General features: G+C 47.3%; 1 protein-coding gene across 7 annotated transcripts in view; it reads left to right on the top strand.

Annotated features, from left to right (window-relative positions):
- The window catches only part of DCAF6 (DDB1 and CUL4 associated factor 6), a 600,095-nt gene that overhangs the window by 541,934 nt on the left and 34,327 nt on the right, over window positions 1-23,834 (top strand). For all 7 annotated transcript variants that reach the window (XM_069756622.1, XM_069756618.1, XM_069756619.1 and 4 more), the window contains one exon: window positions 16,134-16,222. In XM_069756622.1, coding sequence (XP_069612723.1) covers window positions 16,134-16,222 — 89 coding nt within the window. The remainder of the gene's footprint in view (window positions 1-16,133; window positions 16,223-23,834) is intronic.

Here is a 23,834-nt window from a genome sequence, read left to right on the forward strand (position 1 = left end):
CATCTTCACTCACAGTCATTATATGTGGGGGCTGCCTTTTCCTTTGGGGTATTTCCTTGAGGCAAGGTAGGCTTATTTTCTATCTTCAGGCTAGCTAGTTTCTCAGGCTGTGCCGAGTTGCATAGGGAGCGTTAGGCGCAATCCACAGCTGCCTCTAGTGTGTGTTGGAGAGGATTAGGGATTGCGGTCAGCAGAGTTTCCATGTCTCAGAGCTCGTTCTATGTTTTTTGGGTTATTGTCAGGTCACTGTATGTGCTCTGGCTTCTATGTCCATTGTGGTACTGAATTGCCTTATCATAACAGTACTGGAGGCCCAAAGTACTAATGATTCTCAATAGAGGGAAAAAAGAAGTTCTGAGACCATTTTTTTTTCTCTGCACTGTGTTTTGCCTTTTTTTCCCCCTAGACATTTGGGTGGTTCAGGACACAGGTGTAGCGATGGACATAAAAGGTCTGTCTTCATGTGTGGATCAGCTCACGGCAAGAGTACAAAATATTCAAGACTTTGTGGTTCAGAATTCTATGTTGGAACCAAGAATTCCTATTCCTGATTTGTTTTTTGGAGATAGAACTAAGTTTGTGAATTTCAAAAATAATTGCAAACTGTTTCTGGCCTTGAAACCTCGCTCCTCTGGTGACCCAGTTCAACAAGTGAGAATTATTATTTCTTTTTTGCGTGGCGACCCTCAAGACTGGGCATTTTCCCTTGCGCCAGGAGATCCTGCATTAAGTAATATTGATGCGTTTTTCCTGGCGCTCGGATTGCTGTACGATGAACCTAATTCGGTGGATCAGGCAGGGAAAAATTTGCTGGATCTGTGTCAGGGTCCGGATGAGATTGAGATTTACTGTCAGAAATTTAGAAGGTGGTCCGTGCTCACTCAATGGAATGAAGGTGCGCTCGCAGCTATTTTCAGAAAGGGTCTCTCTGAAGCCCTTAAGGATGTCATGGTGGGATTTCCTATGCCTGCGGGCCTAAATGAGTCTATGTCTCTGGCCATTCAGATCGGTCGACGCTTGCGTGAGCGTAAATCTGTGCACCATTTGGCGGTATTATCTGAGCATAAACCTGAGCCTATGCAGTGCGATAGGACTTTGACCAGAGTTGAACGGCAAGAACACAGACGTCGGAATGGGCTATGTTTTTACTGTGGTGATTCCACTCATGCTATCTCCGATTGTCCTAACCGCACTAAGCGGTTCGCTAGGTCTGCCACCATTGGTACAGTACAGTCGAAATTTCTTTTGTCCGTTACTTTGATCTGCTCTTTGTCATCCTATTCTGTCATGGCATTTGTGGATTCAGGCGCTGCCCTGAATTTGATGGACTTGGAGTATGCCAGGCATTGTGGGTTTTTCTTGGAGCCCTTGCAGTGTCCTATTCCACTGAGAGGAATTGATGCTACGCCTTTGGCCAAGAATAAGCCTCAGTATTGGACCCAGCTGACCATGTTCATGGCTCCTGCACATCAGGAGGATATTCGCTTTCTGGTGTTGCATAATCTGCATGATGTGGTCGTGTTGGGGTTGCCATGGCTACAGGTCCATAATCCAGTATTAGATTGGAAATCCATGTCTGTGTCCAGCTGGGGCTGTCAGGGGGTACATGGTGATGTTCCATTCCTGTCTATTTCATCATCCACCCTTTCTGAGGTCCCAGAGTTCTTGTCTGATTACCGGGATGTATTTGATGAGCCCAAGTCCGATGCCCTACCTCCACATAGGGATTGTGATTGTGCTATCGATTTGATTCCTGGTAGTAAATTTCCAAAAGGGCGACTGTTTAATTTATCTGTACCTGAGCACGCCGCTATGCGGAGTTACGTGAAGGAGTCCTTGGAGAAGGGGCACATTCGCCCGTCATCGTCGCCATTGGGAGCGGGGTTCTTTTTTGTGGCCAAGAAGGATGGTTCGCTGAGACCTTGTATAGATTACCGCCTTCTAAATAAGATCACGGTCAAATTTCAGTACCCCTTGCCGCTGTTATCTTATTTGTTTGCTCGGATAAAGGGGGCTAGTTGGTTCACCAAGATAGATCTTCGTGGTGCATATAATCTTGTGCGTATAAAGCGAGGAGATGAATGGAAAACTGCATTTAATACGCCCGAGGGCCATTTTGAATACCTAGTTATGCCATTCGGACTTGCCAATGCTCCATCAGTGTTTCAGTCCTTTATGCATGACATCTTCCGAGAGTACCTGGATCATTCCTGATTGTGTACTTGGATGATATTTTGGTCTTCTCGGAAGATTGGGAGTCTCATGTGAAGCAGGTCAGAATGGTGTTTCAGGTCCGGCGTGCTAATTCTTTGTTTGTGAAGGGATCAAAGTGTCTCTTTGGTGTTCAGAAGGTTTCATTTTTGGGGTTCATTTTTTCCCCTTCTACTATCGAGATGGATCCTGTTAAGGTCCAGGCCATCCATGATTGGACTCAGCCGACTTCTCTGAAGAGTCTGCAAAAGTTCCTGGGCTTTGCTAATTTTTATCGTTGCTTCATCTGCAATTTTTCTAGTATTGCTAAACCATTGACCGATTTGACCAAGAAGGGTGCTGATGTGGTCAATTGGTCTTCTGCTGCTGTGGAAGCTTTTCAAGAGTTGAAGCGTCGTTTTTCTTCTGCCCCTTTGTTATGTCAGCCAGATGTTTCGCTTCCGTTCCAGGTCGAGGTTGATGCTTCTGAAATTGGAGTGGGGGCTGTTTTGTCGCAGAGAAGTTCTGATTGCTCGGTGATGAAACCATGCGCCTTCTTTTCCAGGAAGTTTTCGCCTGCTGAGCGAAATTATGATGTTAGCAATCAAGAGTTGCTGGCCATGAAGTGGGCATTCGAGGAGTGGCGTCATTGGCTTGAAGGAGCTAAGCATCGCGTGGTGGTCTTGACTGATCATAAGAACTTGACTTATCTCGAGTCTGCCAAACGGTTGAATCCTAAACAAGCTCGCTGGTCGCTGTTTTTCTCCCGTTTCGACTTTGTGGTTTCGTACCTTCCGGGCTCTAAAAATGTGAAGGCGGATGCCCTGTCTAGGAGTTTTGTGCCCGACTCTCCGGGTTTATCTGAGCCGGCGGGTATTCTCAAAGAGGGAGTAATTGTGTCTGCCATCTCCCCTGATTTGCGGCGGGTGCTGCAAAAATTTCAGGCTAATAAACCTGATCGTTGCCCAGCGGAGAAACTGTTTGTCCCTGATAGGTGGACGAATAGAGTTATCTCTGAGGTTCATTGTTCAGTGTTGGCTGGTCATCCTGGAATCTTTGGTACCAGAGAGTTAGTGGCTAGATCCTTTTGGTGGCCATCTCTGTTACGGGATGTGCGTTCTTTTGTGCAGTCCTGTGGGATTTGTGCTCGAGCTAAGCCCTGCTGTTCTCGTGCCAGTGGGTTGCTTTTGCCCTTGCCGGTCCCGAAGAGGCCTTGGACACATATCTCTATGGATTTTATTTCAGATCTTCCCGTCTCTCAAAAAATGTCAGTCATTTGGGTGGTTTGTGATCGCTTCTCTAAGATGGTCCATTTGGTACCCTTGTCTAAATTACCTCCCTCCTCTGATTTGGTGCCATTGTTCTTCCAGCATGTGGTTCGTTTACATGGCATTCCGGAGAATATCGTTTCTGACAGAGGTTCCCAGTTTGTTTCAAGGTTTTGGCGAGCCTTTTGTGCTAGGATGGGCATTGACTTATCTTTTCCCTCGGCTTTCCATCCTCAGACTAATGGCCAGACCGAACGAACCAATCAGACCTTGGAAACATATCTGAGATGCTTTGTTTCTGCTGATCAGGATGACTGGGTGTCCATTTTGCCTTTGGCTGAGTTCGCCCTTAATAATCGGGCTAGCTCGGCTACCTTGGTTTTGCCGTTTTTCTGCAACTCTGGGTTCCATCCTCGTTTCTCTTCAGGGCAGGTTGAGTCTTCGGACTGTCCTGGTGTGGATACTGTGGTGGACAGGTTGCAGCAGATCTGGACTCATGTAGTGGACAATTTGACCTTGTCCCAGGAGAAGGCTCAACGTTTTGTGTTGTGAATTCTGTGGCAGAGCTCCCTCTTGTGGTCACAAGTGGTACTTCGGCTGATTCTCTCTGTGAGCTTCCGTTGGTGGAGGAAAGTGGTACTGCGGCTTCTGAATTTCCTTCCTCAGGTGATATGGTGAAGTCGTTAGGTGCTGCTCTATTTAACTCCACCTAGTGCTTTGATCCTGGCCTCCAGTCAATGTTCTAGTATTGGACCTGTCTCCTCCTGGATCGTTCCTGTGGCCTGCTGCTCTGCATAGCTAAGTTTTTCTTTGCTATTTGTTGCTGTTTTTTCTGTCCAGCTTGTCTATTTGTTTTTCTCCTGCTTGCTGAAAGCTCTGGGACGCAGAGGGTGTACCTCCGTGCCGTTAGTTCGGTACGGAGGGTCTTTTTTCCCCCTTTGCGTGGTTTTTGTAGGGTTTTGTGTTGACCGCAAAGTTACCTTTCCTATCCTCGCTCTGTTCAGAAAGTTGGGCCTCGCTTTGCTAAATCTATTTCATCTCTACGTTTGTCTTTTCATCTTACTCACAGTCATTATATGTGGGGGCTGCCTTTTCTTTTGGGGATATTTCTCTGAGGCAAGGTAGGCTTATTTTCTATCTTCAGGCTAGCTAGTTTCTCAGGCCGTGCCGAGTTGCATAGGGAGCGTTAGGCGCAATCCACGGCTGCCTTTAGTGTGGTTTGAGAGGATTAGGGATTGCGGTCAACAGAGTTCCCACGTCTCAGAGCTCGTTCTTGTTTTTTGGGTTATTGCCAGGTCACTGTATGTGCGCTGACCTCTAAAATTTTCGTGGCCCCCTTGAGACTCCACCCAGGCTCCACCCCAGCCCCGCCTCCAGGCTCCACCCCTCGAACTGTCCACAGTCCCACCGCTCTCTCTTGGAAAAACTCCACTTCTCACCAATCACACATTAACAGTTCCCATCACCAGATCACACATATAGCAGGCAGCTTTTGTTTTGGCCAAAAGATTTTTTAAGCCGCCACCATAACACGGTAGACACTTTTGGCCAGGCCCTACTCTACTGTAACCTATTAAATATTTGTTAAAATATGCAATACAATTTAGGTATATTTTTATTTATTTTTCAATTTTTAAAATGCCCAATAATATCACATAGAAGGAACAAATACCACAACACCATGACCAGATGACATATTACCACCACAGTGATCGAATAATATCACATACAAAGAACAAATACCGCAACACCATGTCCAGACCGCATATTACCACCACAGTGATCGAATAATATCACATACAAGGGACAAATACCACAACACCATGTCCAGACCACATATTACCACCACAGTGATCGAATAATATCACATACAAGGGACAAATACCACAACACCATGACCAGACCACATATTACCACCACAGTGATCGAATAATATCACATACAAGGGACAAATACCACAACACCATGTCCAGACCACATATTACCACCACATAGTGACTGAATACTACAATTCTGATCAGTAATTTAAAAAAAAGCACCATACTATCACCATAAGTGCCATTATACACAGGAGATCTGTACTTAGTATGCAGTGTCTGTGTACAGATAATATAGTGATCACTAGTGAAATTATACACAGGAGCTCTGTATACAGTGTATAGTGTCAGTGTATAGGTAACACACTGACTCACCAGTGACGTCTCTAGGTGAAGTCCTTCATCTTTCATCCAGCACAGACCGCCATCATTTCATCCAGCCAGGACTTCTCTCTGCATGAAATAACACAGTTATCTCGAGCTCCGCTTGCAGAACACATTACTTAATTTTTCACAACTTCTACATTACACCACATGAAGAAGGCGACATAGTATCACTCTATACAGTAACAGGACCGCCCCCCATTTAAAACAGTATACTCAAAAAATAAAATAAATACATCACTGCAGTAATAATATCCCTAAATTAGCCCCTATGGTATTAATAATATCCCCCAGCCTGGCCCCGTGTGTCTCATTCCTGGCGTCAGCCAGATGTTCTCCCATCCTGCCCTCATGAGTATCCATTCTGCCCCATATGATCTCCCCATCCTGCCCCATATGATCGCCCCATGTGATCTCTCCATCCTGCCCCATCTGTCTCCATCATATCCATCCTGCCCCATGATCCTGCACGATCTGTCTCCAATTCTGCCCCCAGTGTCTTCAATCATGCCCCATGTCTCCATTCTGCCCCCTATGTCTCCAACCATGCCCCCATGTCTGCAATCCTGACACCTGTCTCCAATCATGCCCCCTGTGTCTCCATTCTGCCCCATCCGTCTCCAATCCTGCCCCATCTGTCTCCAGTCATGCCCCCATGTCTTTCATCCTGCCCCGTGTCTCCAATCATGCCCCGTATCTCCATTCTGCCCCGTGTCTCGCATTCTGCCCCAATGTCCAGCATTCTGCCCCTGGGTCTCACAGTCTGCCCCTGTGTCCAGCATTCTGCACCTGTCACTGTGTCCAGCATTCTGCCCCTGTCACTGTGTCCAGCATTTCTGCCCCACTGTGTCCAGCATTCTGCCCCACTGTGTGTCCAGCATTCTGCCCCACTGTGTGTCCAGCATTCTGCCCCACTGTGTGTGCAGCATTCTGCTCCACTGTGTGTCCAGCATTCTGCCCCACTGTGTGTTCAGCATTCTGCCCCACTGTGTGTCCAGCATTCTGCCCCACTGTGTGTCCAGCATTCTGCCCCACTGTGTGTCCAGCATTCTGCCCCACTGTGTGTCCAGCATTCTGCCCCACTGTGTGTCCAGCATTCTGCCCCACTGTGTGTCCAGCATTCTGCCCCACTGTGTCCAGCATTTCTGCCCCTGTGTGTCCACCATTCTGTCCAGCATTTCTGCCCCACTGTGTCCAGCATTCTGCCCCACTGTGTCCACCATTCTGTCCCACTGTGTCCAGCATTTCTGCCCGTGTGTCCAGCATTTCTGCCCCTGTGTGTGTCCACCATTCTGCCCCACTGTGTCCAGCATTCTGTCCCACTGTGTCCAGCATTTCTGCCCCTGTGTGTCCAGCATTCTGCCCCACTGTGTCCAGCATTCTGCCCCACTGTGTCCAGCATTCTGCCCCACTGTGTCCAGCATTCTGCCCCACTGTGTCCAGCATTTCTGCCCCTTTGTGTGTCCACCATTCTGTCCCACTGTGTCCAGCATTTCCGCCCCTGTGTGTCCACCATTCTGCCCCACTGTGTCCAGCATTTCTGCCCCACTGTGTCCAGCATTTCTGCCCCACTGTGTCCAGCATTTCTGCCCCACTGTGTCCAGCATTTCTGCCCCTGTGTGTCCAGCATTCTGCCCCACTGTGTCCAGCATTTCTGCCCCTGTGTGTCCAGCATTCTACCCCACTGTGTTCAGCATTTCTGCCCCTGTGTGTCTACCATCCTGTCCCACTGTGTCCAGCATTTCTGCCCCTGTGTGTCCACCATTCTGCCCCACTGTGTCCAGCATTTCTGCCCCACTGTGTCCAGCATTTCTGCCCCACTGTGTCCAGCATTTCTGCCCCACTGTGTCCAGCATTTCTGCCCCACTGTGTCCAGCATTTCTGCCCCACTGTGTCCAGCATTTCTGCCCCACTGTGTCCAGCATTTCTGCCCCTGTGTCCAGCATTCTGCCCCACTGTGTCCACCATTCTGCCCCACTGTGTGTCCAGCATTCTGCCCCACTGTGTGTCCAGCATTCTGCCCCACTGTGTGTCCACCATTCTGTCCCACTGTGTCCAGCATTTCTGCCCATGTGTATCCACCATTCTGCCCCACTGTGTCCAGCATTCTGCCCCACTGTGTCCAGCATTCTGCCCCACTGTGTCCAGCATTTCTGCCCCTGTGTGTCCACCATTCTGCCCCTGTGTGTCCACCATTCTGCCCCACTGTGTCCAGCATTTCTGCCCCACTGTGTCCAGCATTTCTGCCCCACTGTGTCCAGCATTTCTGCCCGTGTCCAGCATTCTGCCCCACTGTGTCCACCATTCTGCCCCTGTGTCCAGCATTCTGCCCCACTGTGTCCAGCATTTCTGCCCCACTGTGTCCAGCATTTCTGCCCCACTGTGTCCAGCATTTCTGCCCCACTGTGTCCACCATTCTGCCCCACTGTGTCCAGCATTTCTGCCCCTGTGTCCAGCATTCTGCCCCACTGTGTGTCCAGCATTCTGCCCCACTGTGTGTCCAGCATTCTGCCCCACTGTGTGTTCAGCATTCTGCCCCACTGTGTGTCCAGCATTCTCCCCCACTGTGTGTCCACCATTCTGTCCCACTGTGTCCAGCATTTCTGCCCCTGTGTATCCACCATTCTGCCGCCCCACTGTGTCCAGCATTCTGCCCCACTGTGTCCAGCATTTCTGCCCCACTGTGTCCAGCATTTCTGCCCCTGTGTGTCCAGCATTTCTGCCCCACTGTGTCCAGCATTTCTGCCCCACTGTGTCCAGCATTTCTGCCCCACTGTGTCCAGCATTTCTGCCCCACTGTGTCCAGCATTTCTGCCCCTGTGTGTCCAGCATTCTGCCCCACTGTGTCCAGCATTTCTGCCCCTGTGTGTCCAGCATTTCTGCCCCTGTGTCCAGCATTCTGCCCCACTGTGTCCACCATTCTGCCCCTGTGTGTCCAGCATTCTGCCCCACTGTGTCCAGCATTTCTGCCCCACTGTGTCCAGCATTTCTGCCCCTGTGTCCAGCATTCTGCCCCACTGTGTCCACCATTCTGCCCCTGTGTGTCCAGCATTCTGCCCCACTGTGTGTCCAGCATTCTGCCCCACTGTGTGTCCACCATTCTGTCCCACTGTGTCCAGCATTTCTGCCCCTGTGTATCCACCATTCTGCCCCACTGTGTCCAGCATTTCTGCCCCTGTGTGTCCATCATCCTGCCCCCCGGGCCCCCCTGGATCGCAGCAGCTCTCAAAGAAAAAAAAAACACGACTTCTTACCTGACCATGCTCCTGCGCCGGGCGAAGATCCCCCCAGGCTCCACACAGACGCACTCGCCGGGCCCGGCGGCTGACAATGACGTCAGACGCCGGCGACGCCGGCGAGTGCGCACTGCGGCCCTATTCAGCTGCCAGCCTCAGACTGGCTGGCGGCTGTTAACTATTGACGTGCGGGCGCGGGCCCGCACGTCAATAGTGTGCCGCTGCCGCAGCGCCTGCACGGGGGGCCCGGTGACCAGATGAGACGGGGCCCGATGCGGGCCCCCTCTGCTCACCGGGCCCCATACGCCAGTCACGGCTGTCATGCCCTGATGGCGGCCCTGCACAGGTGTGGACATGGATATTCAGGGTCTGTGCTCTTCATTGGATAAACTCGTTATAAATGTACAAAAGATTCAAGATTTGGTGGTTCAGAAGCCTATGTTAGAACCAAGAATTCCTATTCCTGATTTGTTTTATGGTGATAGAGCGAAGTTTGTGAATTTCAAACATAATTGCAAACTGTTTCTGGCCTTGAAACCTCGCTCCTCTGGTGATCCAGTTCAACAAGTGAGAATTGTTATTTCTTTTTTGCGTGGCGATCCTCAGGACTGGGCATTTTCCCTTGCGCCAGGGGATCCTGCATTAAGTAATATTGATGCGTTTTTCCTGGCGCTCGGATTGCTGTACGATGAGCCTAATTCAGTGGATCAGGCAGAGAAGAATTTGCTGGCTCTGTGTCAGGGTCAGGATGAGATAGAGGTATATTGTCAGAAATTTAGAAAGTGGTCTGTACTCACTCAGTGGAATGAAGGTGCGCTCGCGGCTATTTTCAGAAGAGGTCTCTCTGAAGCCCTTAAGTATGTCATGGTGGGATTTCCTATGCCTGCTGGCCTGAATGAGTCTATGTCTTTGGCCATTCAGATCGGTCAACGCTTGCGCGAGCGTAAATCTGTGCACCATTTGGCGGTATTACCTGAGCTTAAACCTGAGCCTATGCAGTGCGATAGGACTTGGACCAGAGTTGCACGGCAAGAACACAGACGTCTGAATGGGCTGTGTTTCTACTGTGGTGATTCCACTGATGCTATTTCTGATTGTCCTAAGCGCACTAAGCGGTTCGCTAGGTCTGCCACCATTGGTACGGTACAGTCAAAATTTCTTCTGTCCGTTACCTTGATCTGCTCTTTGTCATCGTATTCTGTCATGGCATTTGTGGACTCAGGCGCTGCTCTGAATTTGATGGACTTGGAGTATGCTAGGCGTTGTGGGTTTTTCTTGGAGCCCTTCCAGTGTCCTATTCCATTGAGAGGAATTGATGCTACGCCTTTGGCCAATAATAAGCCTCAGTACTGGACCCAGCTTACCATGTGCATGGCTCCTGCACATCAGGAGGTTATTCGCTTTCTGGTGTTGCATAATCTGCATGATGTGGTCGTGTTGGGGTTGCCATGGCTACAAGTCCATAATCCAGTATTAGATTGGAAATCCATGTCTGTGTCCAGCTGGGGTTGTCAGGGGGTACATGGTGATGTCCCATTTCTGACTATTTCGTCATCCACCCCTTCTGAGGTTCCTGAGTTCTTGTCTGATTACCGGGATATATTTGATGAACCCAAGTCCGATACCCTACCTCCGCATAGGGATTGTGATTGTGCTATCGATTTGATTCCTGGTAGTAAATTCCCAAAAGGTCGACTGTTTAATTTATCTGTGCCTGAGCACGCCGCTATGCGGAGTTATGTGAAGGAGTCTTTGGAGAAGGGGCATATTCGCCCGTCATCGTCGCCATTAGGAGCAGGGTTCTTTTTTGTAGCCAAGAAGGATGGTTCACTGAGACCTTGTATAGATTACCGCCTTCTAAATAAGATCACGGTTAAATTTCAGTACCCTTTGCCATTATTATCTGATTTGTTTGCTCGCATTAAGGGGGCTGGTTGGTTCACCAAGATAGATCTTCGTGGTGCGTATAATCTTGTGCGTATTAAGCGAGGCGATGAGTGGAAAACTGCATTTAATACGCCCGAGGGCCATTTTGAGTATCTTGTAATGCCATTCGGACTTGCCAGTGCTCCATCAGTGTTTCAGTCCTTTATGCATGACATCTTCCGAGAGTACCTGGATAAATTCCTGATTGTGTACTTAGATGACATTTTGATCTTCTCGGATTATTGGGAGTCTCATGTGAAGCAGGTCAGAACGGTGTTTCAGGTCCTGCGTGCTAATTCTTTGTTTGTGAAGGGATCAAAGTGTCTCTTTGGTGTCCAGAAGGTTTCATTTTTGGGGTTCATCTTTTTCCCTTCTACTATCGAGATGGACCCTGTTAAGGTCCAAGCCATCCATAATTGGACTCAGCCGACATCTCTGAAAAGTCTGCAAAAGTTCCTGGGCTTTGCTAATTTTTATCGTCTCTTCATCTGCAATTTTTCTAGTATTGCTAAACCATTGACCGATTTGACCAAGAAAGGTGCTGATGTGGTCAATTGGTCTTCTGCTGCTGTGGAAGCTTTTCAAGAGTTGAAGCGTCGTTTTTCTTCTGCCCCTGTGTTGTCAACCAGATGTTTCGCTTCCGTTCCAGGTCGAGGTTGATGCTTCTGAGATTGGAGCAGGGGCTGTTTTGTCGCAGAGAAGTTCTGATTGCTCGGTGATGAAACCATGCGCCTTCTTTTCCAGGAAGTTTTCGCCTGCTGAGCGAAATTATGATGTGGGCAATCGAGAGTTGCTGGCCATGAAGTGGGCATTCGAGGAGTGGCGTCATTGGCTTGAAGGAGCTAAGCATCGCGTGGTGGTCTTGACTGATCATAAGAACTTGACTTATCTCGACTCCGCCAAGAGCTTGAATCCTAGACAAGCTCGTTGGTCGTTGTTTTTTGCCCGTTTTGACTTTGTGATTTCATATCTTCCGGGCTCTAAAAATGTGAAGGCGGATGCTCTGTCTAGGAGTTTTGTGCCCGACTCTCCGGGTGTATCTGAGCCGGCGGGTATCCTCAAAGAGGGAGTAATTGTGTCTGCCATCTCCCCTGATTTGCGGCGGGTGCTGCAAAAATTTCAGGCTGATAAACCTGATCGTTGCCCAGCGGAGAAACTGTTTGTCCCTGATAGGTGGACGAATAAAGTTATCTCTGAGGTTCATTGTTCGGTGTTGGCTGGTCATCCTGGAATCTTTGGTACCAGAGAGTTAGTGGCTAGATCCTTTTGGTGGCCATCTCTGTCGCGGGATGTGCGTACTTTTGTGCAGTCCTGTGGGATTCGTGCTTGGGCTAAGCCCTGCTGTTCTCGTGCCAGTGGGTTGCTTTTGCCCTTGCCGGTCCCGAAGAGACCTTGGACACATATCTCTATGGATTTTATTTCAGATCTTCCCGTCTCTCAAAAGATGTCAGTCATTTGGGTGGTCTGTGATCGCTTCTCTAAGATGGTCCATTTGGTACCCTTGTCTAAATTACCTTCCTCCTCTGATTTGGTGCCATTGTTTTTCCAGCATGTGGTTTGTTTACATGGCATTCCAGAGAATATCGTTTCTGACAGAGGTTCCCAGTTTGTTTCGAGGTTTTGGCGAGCCTTTTGTGGTAGGATGGGCTTTGACTTGTCTTTTTCCTCGGCTTTCCATCCTCAGACTAATGGCCAGACCGAACGAACCAATCAGACCTTGGAAACATATCTGAGATGTTTTGTTTCTGCTGATCAGGATGACTGGGTGTCCTTTTTGCCTTTGGCTGAGTTCGCCCTTAATAATCGGGCCAGCTCGGTTACCTTGGTTTCACCGTTTTTCTGCAACTCTGGGTTCCATCCTCGTTTCTCTTCAGGGCAGGTTGAGTCTTCGGACTGTCCTGGTGTGGATACTGTGGTGGACAGGTTGCAGCAGATTTGGACTCATGTAGTGGACAATTTGACCTTGTCCCAGGAGAAGGCTCAACGTTTCGCTAATCGCAGACGCTGTGTGGGTCCCCGACTTCGGGTTGGGGACTTGGTTTGGTTATCTTCTCGTCATATTCCTATGAAGGTTTCCTCTCCTAAGTTTAAACCTCGTTTTATTGGTCCGTATAGGATTTCTGAGGTTCTTAATCCTGTGTCTTTTCGTCTTACCCTTCCAGATTCTTTTTCCATACATAACGTATTCCATAGGTCATTGTTGCGGAGATACGTGGCACCCGTGGTTCCATCTGTTGATCCTCCTGCCCCGGTTTTGGTGGAGGGGGAGTTGGAGTATATTGTGGAGAAGATTTTGGATTCTCGTGTTTCTAGACGGAAACTCCAGTATCTGGTTAAGTGGAAGGGTTATGCTCAGGAAGATAATTCCTGGGTCTTTGCCTCTGATGTCAATGCTCCCGATCTTGTTCGTGCCTTTCATATGGCTCATCCTGGTCGTCCTGGGAGCTCTGGTGAGGGTTCGGTGACCCCTCCTCAAGGGGGGGGGGGTACTGTTGTGAATTCTGTGGCAGAGCTCCCTCCTGTGGTCACAAGTGGTACTTCGGCTGATTCTCTCTGTGAGCTTCCGTTGGTGGAGGAAAGTGGTACTGCGGCTTCTGAGTTTCCTTCCTCAGGTGATATGGTGAAGTCGTTAGGTGCTGCTCTATTTAACTCCACCTAGTGCTTTGATCCTGGCCTCCAGTCAATGTTCTAGTATTGGACCTGTCTCCTCCTGGATCGTTCCTGTGGCCTGCTGCTCTGCATAGCTAAGTTTTTCTTTGCTATTTGTTGCTGTTTTTTTCTGTCCATCTTGTCTATTTGTTTTTTCCTGCTTGCTGGAAGCTCTGGGACGCAGAGGGTGTACCTCCGTGCCGTTAGTTCGGTACAGAGGGTCTTTTTGCCCCCTTTGCGTGGTTTTTGTAGGGTTTTGTGTTGACCGCAAAGTTACCTTTCCTATCCTCGCTCTGTTCAGAAAGTTGGGCCTCGCTTTGCTAAATCTATTTCATCTCTACGTTTGTCTTTTCATCTTACTCACAGTCATTATATGTGGGGGCTGCCTTTTCCTTTGGGGATATTTCTCTGAGGCAAGGTACTCTTATTTTCTATCTTCAGGCTAGCTAGTTTCTCAGGCTGTGCCGAGTTGCATAGGGAGCGTTAGGCGCAATCCACGGCTGCCTTTAGTGTTGTTGGAGAGGATTAGGGATTGCGGTCAGCAGAGTTTCCACGTCTCAGAGCTCGTTCTATGTTTTTTGGGTTATTGTCAGGTCACTGTATGTGCTCTGGTTTCTATGTCCATTGTGGTACTGAATTGCCTTATCATAACAGCCATGCGTACAAGGATGGAGATGAGGGGACAATGCATACCCCGCTTATACTCGAGTCAATAAATTTTCCCAGTTTTTTGTGGTAAAATTAGGTGCTTATACTAGAGTATGGCTAGTTTCACATTTGCGGTTAAGTCCGCAGAGTATCGTCCGCAAACGCATGCAAAAACGCATGCAAACGTCTGATAACGCAGCGTTTTTTATCCGTATCAGCTTACACATGATGGTAAAAAAAAAACACAGCGTTTGCATGCGTTTTTACATCTGTTTGCGCTTTTTATGTTCATGCGTTTGGTATTTCCAGGAGGGTGTGTCTTTAATGGACATGTCTAATCAGTTATTGGACATGCGCAGTCCGAAGTACGCAAGCGCATCAATCGCATGCGTACGCAAGGACATGTGTACGCATGCGTTCCCATAGACAGTAATGCGTTTTTTTGCCACATTCCTTGCACTAACAACCGCATACGTTTCTAGGCGGCAAATTGACGCCTCTGCATGCTGCATTTACCGCGCCAAACCGCAGACGATGAAACGACGCATGCGTCGTCAAACGCGGCAAAACACAACTGATCGCAGACACATACGTCCCTAATGTTAAATATAGGAAAACACAACGCATGCGGATAATTGCGGAAGAAACGCTGCGGACACAACCGCAAATGTGAAACCGGCCTATATATGATAATATGTTAATATAAATGTTGAGCAGAATTAATTTCAGCCTCATGGTTCGGCCTTCCGGAACAGTGACAGTGTGTCTCATTGGGCCCTTCAGGGAAATGAATTGCACCCTGTGCAGGGGCACATTTCTAAGACTATCTCAGCACAGGAACATTTTATTTAAACACATCCAATTGTGGAAATTATTATTATTTCAATATCTATTGACTAAAATGAACTTTTGTTTGTGAGAAAATCTCTTAAAATGGCAAGCATTGTAAGGCTGTGTGCGCACGTTGCGTTTTTTATGCGTTTTGCCACAGCAGAAACGCTTAAAAACGCATTCCCATGCAATCCTATGGGATTCCGCAGTTGCTGTGACCATGCTGCGGAATCGCATAGCGGTAAAATACGCAGCATGTTAATTCTTTCTGCGGAATCGCGGCGATTCCGCAGCCATAGGATTGCATTGAAATGCTCACTTCACGCATGTGGCAAAAAAGGGGATATACTTACCTTCTGATGGCCCCTGGAGTTCTCCCACCTCTCAGCGGTGCACACGGCAGCTTCCGTTCCCAGGGATGCATTGCACAAATCACCTAAGATGACGTCGCGGTCACGCGACCATGACATCACAAAGGTCCTTCGCGCAAAGCATCCCTGGGAATGGAACGTACCGGGAGCGCCGCTGAGGAGATCGGGGGCCGTCGGAAGTTGAGAATAACCATACTTTTTATTATTTTTAACATTCTATCTTTTACTATTGATGCTGCACTATGCGTGACAAGTGTGACCAACCTGTCAATCACTTTTCCAAGCGATACTTCAAATCGCTTGTAAATCGCAAGCATTCTGCAAGCTAAAAACGCTTGTGTTTTGCGGGAAAACGCATGCGAATTCCGCATGCGTTTCTCCCGCGGCAGGGAGTTGCAGATATGCTGCGGACATTTCTGCAACGTAGGCACATAGCCTAAATATAATGCAAGCTCTGCCCACAATATTAAACTACTTGATGAATACGATCAAAATAAACCCCCCAAAACAAAGCCTGATTTGCTTTTTTCCAGTCCACTCCAGGAAAAAACAATGCAATATTTCTGTGTGTAATGAGTAGATAGGTATGTTTGTCAGGGGGAAATCCTGAAGTAGTGAAACATGTTTAAGTTGGGTTTACAAGGCATGACATAGCTGCAGATATTTAAATGATTAAGTGTTAGGAATGCAGTTGACCAAAGTACAATTGTGGTATACCAAAGAACAATTGCAGTAAAAATGTAGGACATCAGGGTCTATTATTATTATTGTTTGGTCTTATCATAATGTTTATGATCTTTACTGTGTTTACAGTTTTAGCATCATCTGGAATAGACTACAATATAAAGGTCTGGTCACCACTGGAACAACACAGGTCTTTCAATTGGGCACTTGCTGAGGAGGTATGTTTAAAACATCATAGCGGCTCTGCCTTCATTTTGTAACAGTGTGTTAATGTCACAGTAATGATAAATAACAACACTGAAGCAATACATAATCTTAACCCCTTCCCGACCTTTGACGCCACGTAGGCGTCATGAAAGTCGGTGCCATTCCGACCCATGACGCCTATGCGGCGTCATGGAAAGATCGCGTCCCTGCAGATCGGGTGAAAGGGTTAACTCCCATTTCACCCGATCTGCAGGGACAGGGGGAGTGGTAGTTTAGCCCAGGGGGGGTGGCTTCACCCCCTCGTGGCTACGATCGCTCTGATTGGCTGTTGAAAGTGAAACTGCCAATCAGAGCGATTTGTAATATTTCACCCATTATAACGGGTGAAATATTACAATCCAGCCATGGCCGATGCTGAAATATCATCGGCCATGGCTGGAAATACTAGTGTGCCCCCACCCCACCCCTCCGATCGCCCCCCCACCCCCCCGATCTGGCCGGTACACTGCTCCGGCTCCCCTCCGCCCTGTGCTCCGCTCCCCCCCGTGCTCGTGTCCGCTCCCCCCGTGCTCCAATCACCCCCCCGTGCTCCAATCACCCCCCCTGCACTCCGATCCACCCCCCCCGTGCTCCGTTCCACCCCCCCGTGCTCCATTCCAGCCCCCCCGTGCTCCGTTCCACGCCCCCCGCGCTCCGTTCCACCCCTCCCGCGCTCCGATTCCCCCCCCCGTGCTCCGATCCCCCCCCCCGTGCTCCGATCCCCCCCCCCGTGGTCCCCCCCCACCCTATCATACTTACCGATCCAGCCGTGGTCCCGTCCGTCTTCTCCCGGGCGCCGCCATCTTCCAAAATGGCGGGCGCATGTGCAGTGCGCCCGCCGAATCTGCCGGCCGGCAGATTCGTTCCAAAGTGCATTTTGATCACTGAGATATAATCTATCTCAGTGATCAAAATAAAAAAAATAATAAATGACCCCCCCCCTTTGTCACCCCCATAGGTAGGGACAATAAAAAAATAAAGAAATTTTTTTTTTTCCACTAATGTTAGAATAGGGTTAGGGTTAGGGGTAGGGTTAGGGTTAGGGGTAGGGTTAGGGGTAGGGTTAGGGTTAGGGGTAGGGGTAGGGTTAGGGGTAGGGGTAGGGTTAGGGGTAGGGTTAGGGTTAGGGCTAGGGTTAGGGGTAGGGTTAGGGGTAGGGTTAGGGTTAGGAATGTGCACACGTATTCTGGTCCTCTGCGGATTTTTCCGCTGCGGATTTGATAAATCCGCAGTGCTAAACCGCTGCGGATTTATGGCGGATTTACCGCGTTTTTTTCTGCGCATTTCACTGCGGTTTTACAATTGCGATTTTCTATTGGAGCAGTTGTAAAACCGCTGCGGAATCCGCACAAAGAAGTGACATGCTGCGGAATGTAAACCGCTGCGTTTCCGTGCAGTTTTTCCGCAGCATGTGTACAGCGATTTTTGTTTCCCATAGGTTTACATTGAACTGTACACTCATGGGAAACTGCTGCGGATCCGCAGCGTTTTCCGCAGCGTGTGCACATACCTTTAGAATTAGGCTATGTGCACACGGTGCGGATTTGGCTGCGGATTCGCAGCAGTGTTCCATCAGGTTTACAGTACCATGTAAACATATGAAAAACCAAATCCGCTGTGCCCGTGATGCGGAAAATACCGCGCGGGAACGCTGCGTTGTATTTTCCGCAGCATGTGAATTCTTTGTGCGGATTCCGCAGCGTTTTACACCTGTTCCTCAATAGGAATCCGCAGGTGAAATCCGCACAAAAAACACTGGAAATCCGCGGAAAATCCGCAGGTAAAACACAGTGCCTTTTACCCGCAGATTTTTCAAAAATGGTGCGGAAATATCTCACACGAATCCGCAACGTGGGCACATAGCCTTAGGGTTAGGGTTGGAATTAGTGTTGTGGTTAGGGGTGTGTTGGGGTTAGGGTTGTGATTAGGATTATGGCTACAGTTGGGATTAGGGTTAGGGGTGTGTTGGGGTTAGTGTTGGAGTTAGAATTGAGGGGTTACCACTGTTTAGGCACATCAGGGGTCTCCAAACGCAACATGGCGCCACCATTGATTCCAGCCAATCTCGTATTCAAAAAGTCAAATGGTGCTCCCTCACTTCCGAGCCCTGACGTGTGCCCAAACAGTGGTTTACCCCCACATATGGGGTACCAGCATACTCAGGACAAACTGCGCAACAATTACTGGGGTCCAATTTCTCCTGTTACCCTTGTGAATCTAAAAAAATGCTTGCTAAAACATAATTTTTGAGGAAAGAAAAATGATTTTTTATTTTCACGGATCTGTGTTGTAAACGTCTGTGAAGCACTTGGGGGTTCAAAGTGCTCACCACATATCTAGATAAGTTCCTTGGGGGGTCTAGTTTCTAAAATGGGGTCACTTGTGGGGGGTTTCTACTGTTTAGGCACACCAGGGGCTCTGCAAACGCAACGTGACACCCGCAGACCATTCCATCAAAGTCTGCATTTCAAAAGTCACTACTTCCCTTCTGAGCCCCGACGTGTGCCCAAACAGTGGTTTACCCCCACATATGGGGTATCAGCGTACTCAGGAGAAACTGGACAACAACTTTTGGGGTCCAATTTCTCCTGTAACCCTTGGGAAAATAAAAAATTCTGGGCTAAATAATTATTTTTGAGGAAAGAAAACGTATTTATTATTTTCACGGCTCTGCATTATAAACTTCTATGAAGCACTTGGGGGTTCAAAGTGCTCACCACACATCTAGATAAGTTCCTTTCAGGGTCTAGTTTCCAAAATGGGGTCACTTGTGGGGGGTTTCTACTGTTTAGGCACATCAGGGGCTCTGCAAACGCAACGTGACGCCCGCAGAGCATTCCATCAAAGTCTGCATTTCAAAACGTCACTACTTCAATTCCAAGCCCCGGCATGTGCCCAAACAGTAGTTTACCCCCACATATGGGGTATCACCGTACTCAGGAGAAACTGGACAACAAATATTGGGGTCAAATTTCTCCTGTTACCCTTGGGAAAAATAAAAAACTCTGGGCTAAATAATTATTTTTGAGGAAAGAAAACGTATTTATTATTTTCACGGCTCTGCATTATAAACTTCTATGAAGCACTTGGGGGTTCAAAGTGCTCACCACACATCTAGATAAGTTCCTTTGGGGGTCTAGTTTCCAAAATGGGGTCACTTGTGGGGGGTTTCTACTGTTAAGCCACATCAGGGGCTCTGCAAACGCAACGTGACGCCCACAGAGCATTCCATCAAAGTCTGCATTTCAAAACGTCACTACTTCACTTCCGAGCCCCGGCATGTGCCCAAACAGTGATTTACCCCCACATATGGGGTATCAGCGTACTCAGGAGAAACTGGACAACAACTTTTGGGGTCAAATTTCTCCTGTTACCCTTGGGAAAATAAAAAATTGCAGGCTAAAAGATCATTTTTGAGAAAATAATTTTTTTTTTTTTTTTCATGGCTCTGCGTTATAAACTTCTGTAAAGCACTTGGGGGTTCAAAGTCCTCACCACACATCTAGATTAGTTCCTTTGGGGGTCTAGTTTCTAAAATGGTGTCATTTCTGGGTGATCTCCAATGTTTAGGCACACAGGGGCCCTCCAAACGTGACATGGTGTCCGCTAATGATTGGAGCTAATTTTCCATTTAAAAAGCCAAATGGCGTGCCATCCCTTCCGAGCCCTGCCGTGCGCCCAAACAGTGGTTTACCCCCACATATGGGGTATCAGCGTACTCAGGACAAACTGGACAACAATATTTGGGGTCCAATTTCTCCTATTATCCTTGGCAAAATAGGAAATTCCAGGCTAAAAAATCATTTTTGAGGAAAGAAAAATTATTTTTTATTTTCATGGCTCTGCGTTATAAACTTCTGTGAAGCACCTGGGGGTTTAAAGTGCTCAATATGCATCTAGATAAGTTCCTTGGGGGGTCTAGTTTCCAAAATGGGGTCACTTGTGCGGGAGCTCCAATGTTTAGGCACACAGGGGCTCTCCAAACGCGACATGGTGTCCGCTAACAATTGGAGCTAATTTTCCATTCAAAAAGTCAAATGGCGCGCCTTCTCTTCCGAGCCCTGCCGAGTGCCCAAACAGTGGTTTACCCCCACATATGAGGTATCGGCGTACTCGGGAGAAATTGCCCAACAAATTTTATGATCCATTTTATCCTACTGCCCATGTGAAAATGAAAAAATTGAGGCGAAAAGAATTTTTTTGTGAAAAAAAAGTACTTTTTCATTTTTACAGATCAATTTGTGAAGCACCTGAGGGTTTAAAGTGCTCACTAGGCATCTAAATTAGTTCCTTGGGGGGTCTAGTTTCCAAAATGGGGTCACTTGTGGGGGAGCGCCAATGTTTAGGCACACAGGAGCTATCCAAACGCGACATGGTGTCCGCTAACGATGGAAATAATTTTTCATTCAAAAAGTCAAATGGCGCTCCTTCCCTTCCGAGCCTTACCATGTGCCCAAACAGTGGTTTACCTCCACATGTGAGGTATTGGTGTACTCAGGAGAAATTGCCCAACACATTTTAGGATCCATTTTATCCTGTTGCCCATGTGAAAATGAAAAAATTGAGGCTAAAAGAATTTTTTTGTGAAAAAAAAGTACTTTTTCATTTTTACGGATCAATTTGTGAAGCACCTGGGGGTTCAAAGTGCTCACTATGCATCTAGATAAGTTCCTTGGGGCGTCTAGTTTCCAAAATGGGGTCACTTGTGGGGGAGCTCCAATTTTTAGGCACACGGGGGCTCTCCAAACGTGACATGGTGTCCGCTAAAGAGTGGAGCCAATTTTTGATTCAAAAAGTCAAATGGCGCTCCTTCCCTTCCAAGCCCTGCCGTGCGCCAAAACAGTGGTTTACCCCCACATATGAGGTATCAGCGTACTCAGGACAAATTGGACAACAACTTTCGTGGTTCAGTTTCTCCTTTTACCATTGGGAAAATAAAAAAATTGTTGCTAAAAGATAATTTTTGTGACTAAAAAGTTAAATGTTCATTTTTTCCTTCCATGTTGCTTCTGCTGCTGTGAAGCACCTGAAGGGTTAATAAACTTCTTGAATGTGGTTTTGAGTACCTTGAGGGGTGCAGTTTTTAGAATGGTGTCACTTTTGGGTATTTTCAGCCATATAGACCCCTCAAACTGACTTCAAATGTGAGGTGGTCCCTAAAAAAAATGGTTTTGTAAATTTCGTTGTAAAAATGACAAATCGCTGGTCGAATTTTAACCCTTATAACTTCCTAACAAAAAAAAATTTTGTTTCCAAAATTGTGCTGATGTAAAGTAAACATGTGGGAAATGTTATTTATTAACTATTTTGTGTCACATATCTCTCTGGTTTAACAGAATAAAAATTCAAAATGTGAAAATTGCGAAATTTTCAAAATTTTCGCCAAATTTCCGTGTTTATCACAAATAAATGCAGAATTTATTGACCTAAATTTACCACTAACATGAAGCCCAATATGTCACGAAAAAACAATCTCAGAACCGCTAGGATCCGTTGAAGCGTTCCTGAGTTATTACCTCATAAAGGGACACTGGTCAGAATTGCAAAAAACGGCAAGGTCTTTAAGGTCAAAATAGGCTGGGTCTTGAAGGGGTTAATTTAGAATATAAACTTAGTCATTTCGTGTCCATTTAAGGAATCTGTCTACTGTTTATATATGCATGTAACTTTTTCACCTGTGTGAAAAACACCGTGTGCACAGCTACAATGTGGTGCTTAGACTAGGTTCCCAAACCATCACATCAAATAGAAAAAAGTCTAGCACTCAACTTAAGCATCGATAGGTTTGATTTATTTGTAGCACTTGAAACATTTCAGTCCGTAAGGACTTTCATCAGTCACTACAATAACATAACAAAAATAAATAAAATATAAAGTACAGCCAGTACAAAATAAAGAAAGTATATACAGAATGGCAAAAGCCGACAGAAAACTTGGTCATTGTACATGATCAAAGCATAGACAAACTTATAGCAGTGGTATTAGAGCAAGTAGCCACGCTCAGTACGGAGTATGGTGAAAGTGAGTAAATATAAAGGCCGATATAACAAGAGACAAATAACGTACCGTGCTGATCGTAGCAAAATATGGCAAAGTTCATGCGGGAGAAAAATTACATGGTACGTGCCTGATATGGTGTAAGAAGAAATAAGGGTAAACGGGACAGGAGTTAAAGAGGGAGGGTTAGGACTTGTGTGTTGTACTTACAAGAGAGCCGCCACGCCTTAGGGCATTAATAGTAATATTTAGTATAGCTGTGGAGCAACAATGGGAGGTTGGGGTTCCTCAAGGAGCAGTCCTAGGCCCCCTCCTCTTCTCGTTGTATACTGCCCCTATTGGACAATCAGTAGATTTGGTTTCCAGTACCATCTCTATGCGGACGACACCCAATTATACACCTCTTCTCCTGTTGTCACGCCGACCTTTTTAGAAAACACCAGGGATTGTCTTACCGCTGTCCTCCCTCTATCTGAAACTAAACCTTTCAAAAACTGAACTCCTCGTGTTCTCTCCCTCTACTAACCTACCTTTGCCTGACATTGCCATCTCCGTGTGCGGTTCCACCATTACTCCAAAGCAACATGCCCGCTGCCTTGGGGTCATCCTTGATTCTGACCTTTCATTCACCCCCCACATCCGATCACTGGCTCGCTCTTCTTACCTGCATCTCAAAAACATTTCTAGAATTCGCCCTTTTCTTACTTTCAACTCTGCATAAACTCTTACTGTTTTACTTATTCATTCTCGTCTGGACTATTGTAACTCTCTACTAATCGGCCTCCCTCTTACCAAACTTTCCCCGCTCCAATCTGTCCTGAATGCTGCTGCCAGGATCATATTCCTCACCAACCGTTACACCGATGCCTCTACCCTGTGCCAGTCATTACACTGGCTACCCATCCACTCCAGAATCCAGTACAAAACTACTACCCTCATCTACAAAGCACTCCATGGCTCGGCACCACCCTACATCTCCTCTCTGGTCTCAGTCTACCACCCTACCCGTGCCCTCCGCTCCGCTAATGACCTCAGGTTAGCATCCTCAATAACCAGAACCTCCCACTCCCGTCTCCAAGACTTTACACGTGCTGCGCCGATTCTTTGGAATGCACTACCTAGGTTAATACGATTAATCCCCAATCCCCACAGTTTTAAGCGTACCCTAAAAACTCATTTGTTCAGACTGGCCTACCGCCTCAATGTATTAACCTAACGATCCCTGTGTGGCCTATTTAAAGAAAAAAAAAAAAAAACTATTGTTTTTATTTATTTAATTTTTTTTTTTTTTTAATAGGCAATCAGGTTCCTCGCATCATGTTCTCATTCACTTTATGCAGTTAATAGCCCTCTGTGTCTGTACTGCTACATACTTAGGCAGTTAACTGGTTCATGCAGCTTTACGTGAACACCCGAGCCTTACACTATGGCCGGTCCGAATAACTAAAGCAATTGTTACCATCCACCTCTCGTGTCTCCCCTTTTCCTCATAGTTTGTAAGCTTGCGAGCAGGGCCCTCATTCCTCCTGGTATCTGTTTTGAACTGTATTTCTGTTATGCTGTAATGTCTATTGTCTGTACAAGTCC

The sequence above is a fragment of the Ranitomeya imitator genome, chromosome 3 (assembly GCF_032444005.1).
Source record: "Ranitomeya imitator isolate aRanImi1 chromosome 3, aRanImi1.pri, whole genome shotgun sequence".
Taxonomy (NCBI): domain Eukaryota; kingdom Metazoa; phylum Chordata; class Amphibia; order Anura; family Dendrobatidae; genus Ranitomeya; species Ranitomeya imitator.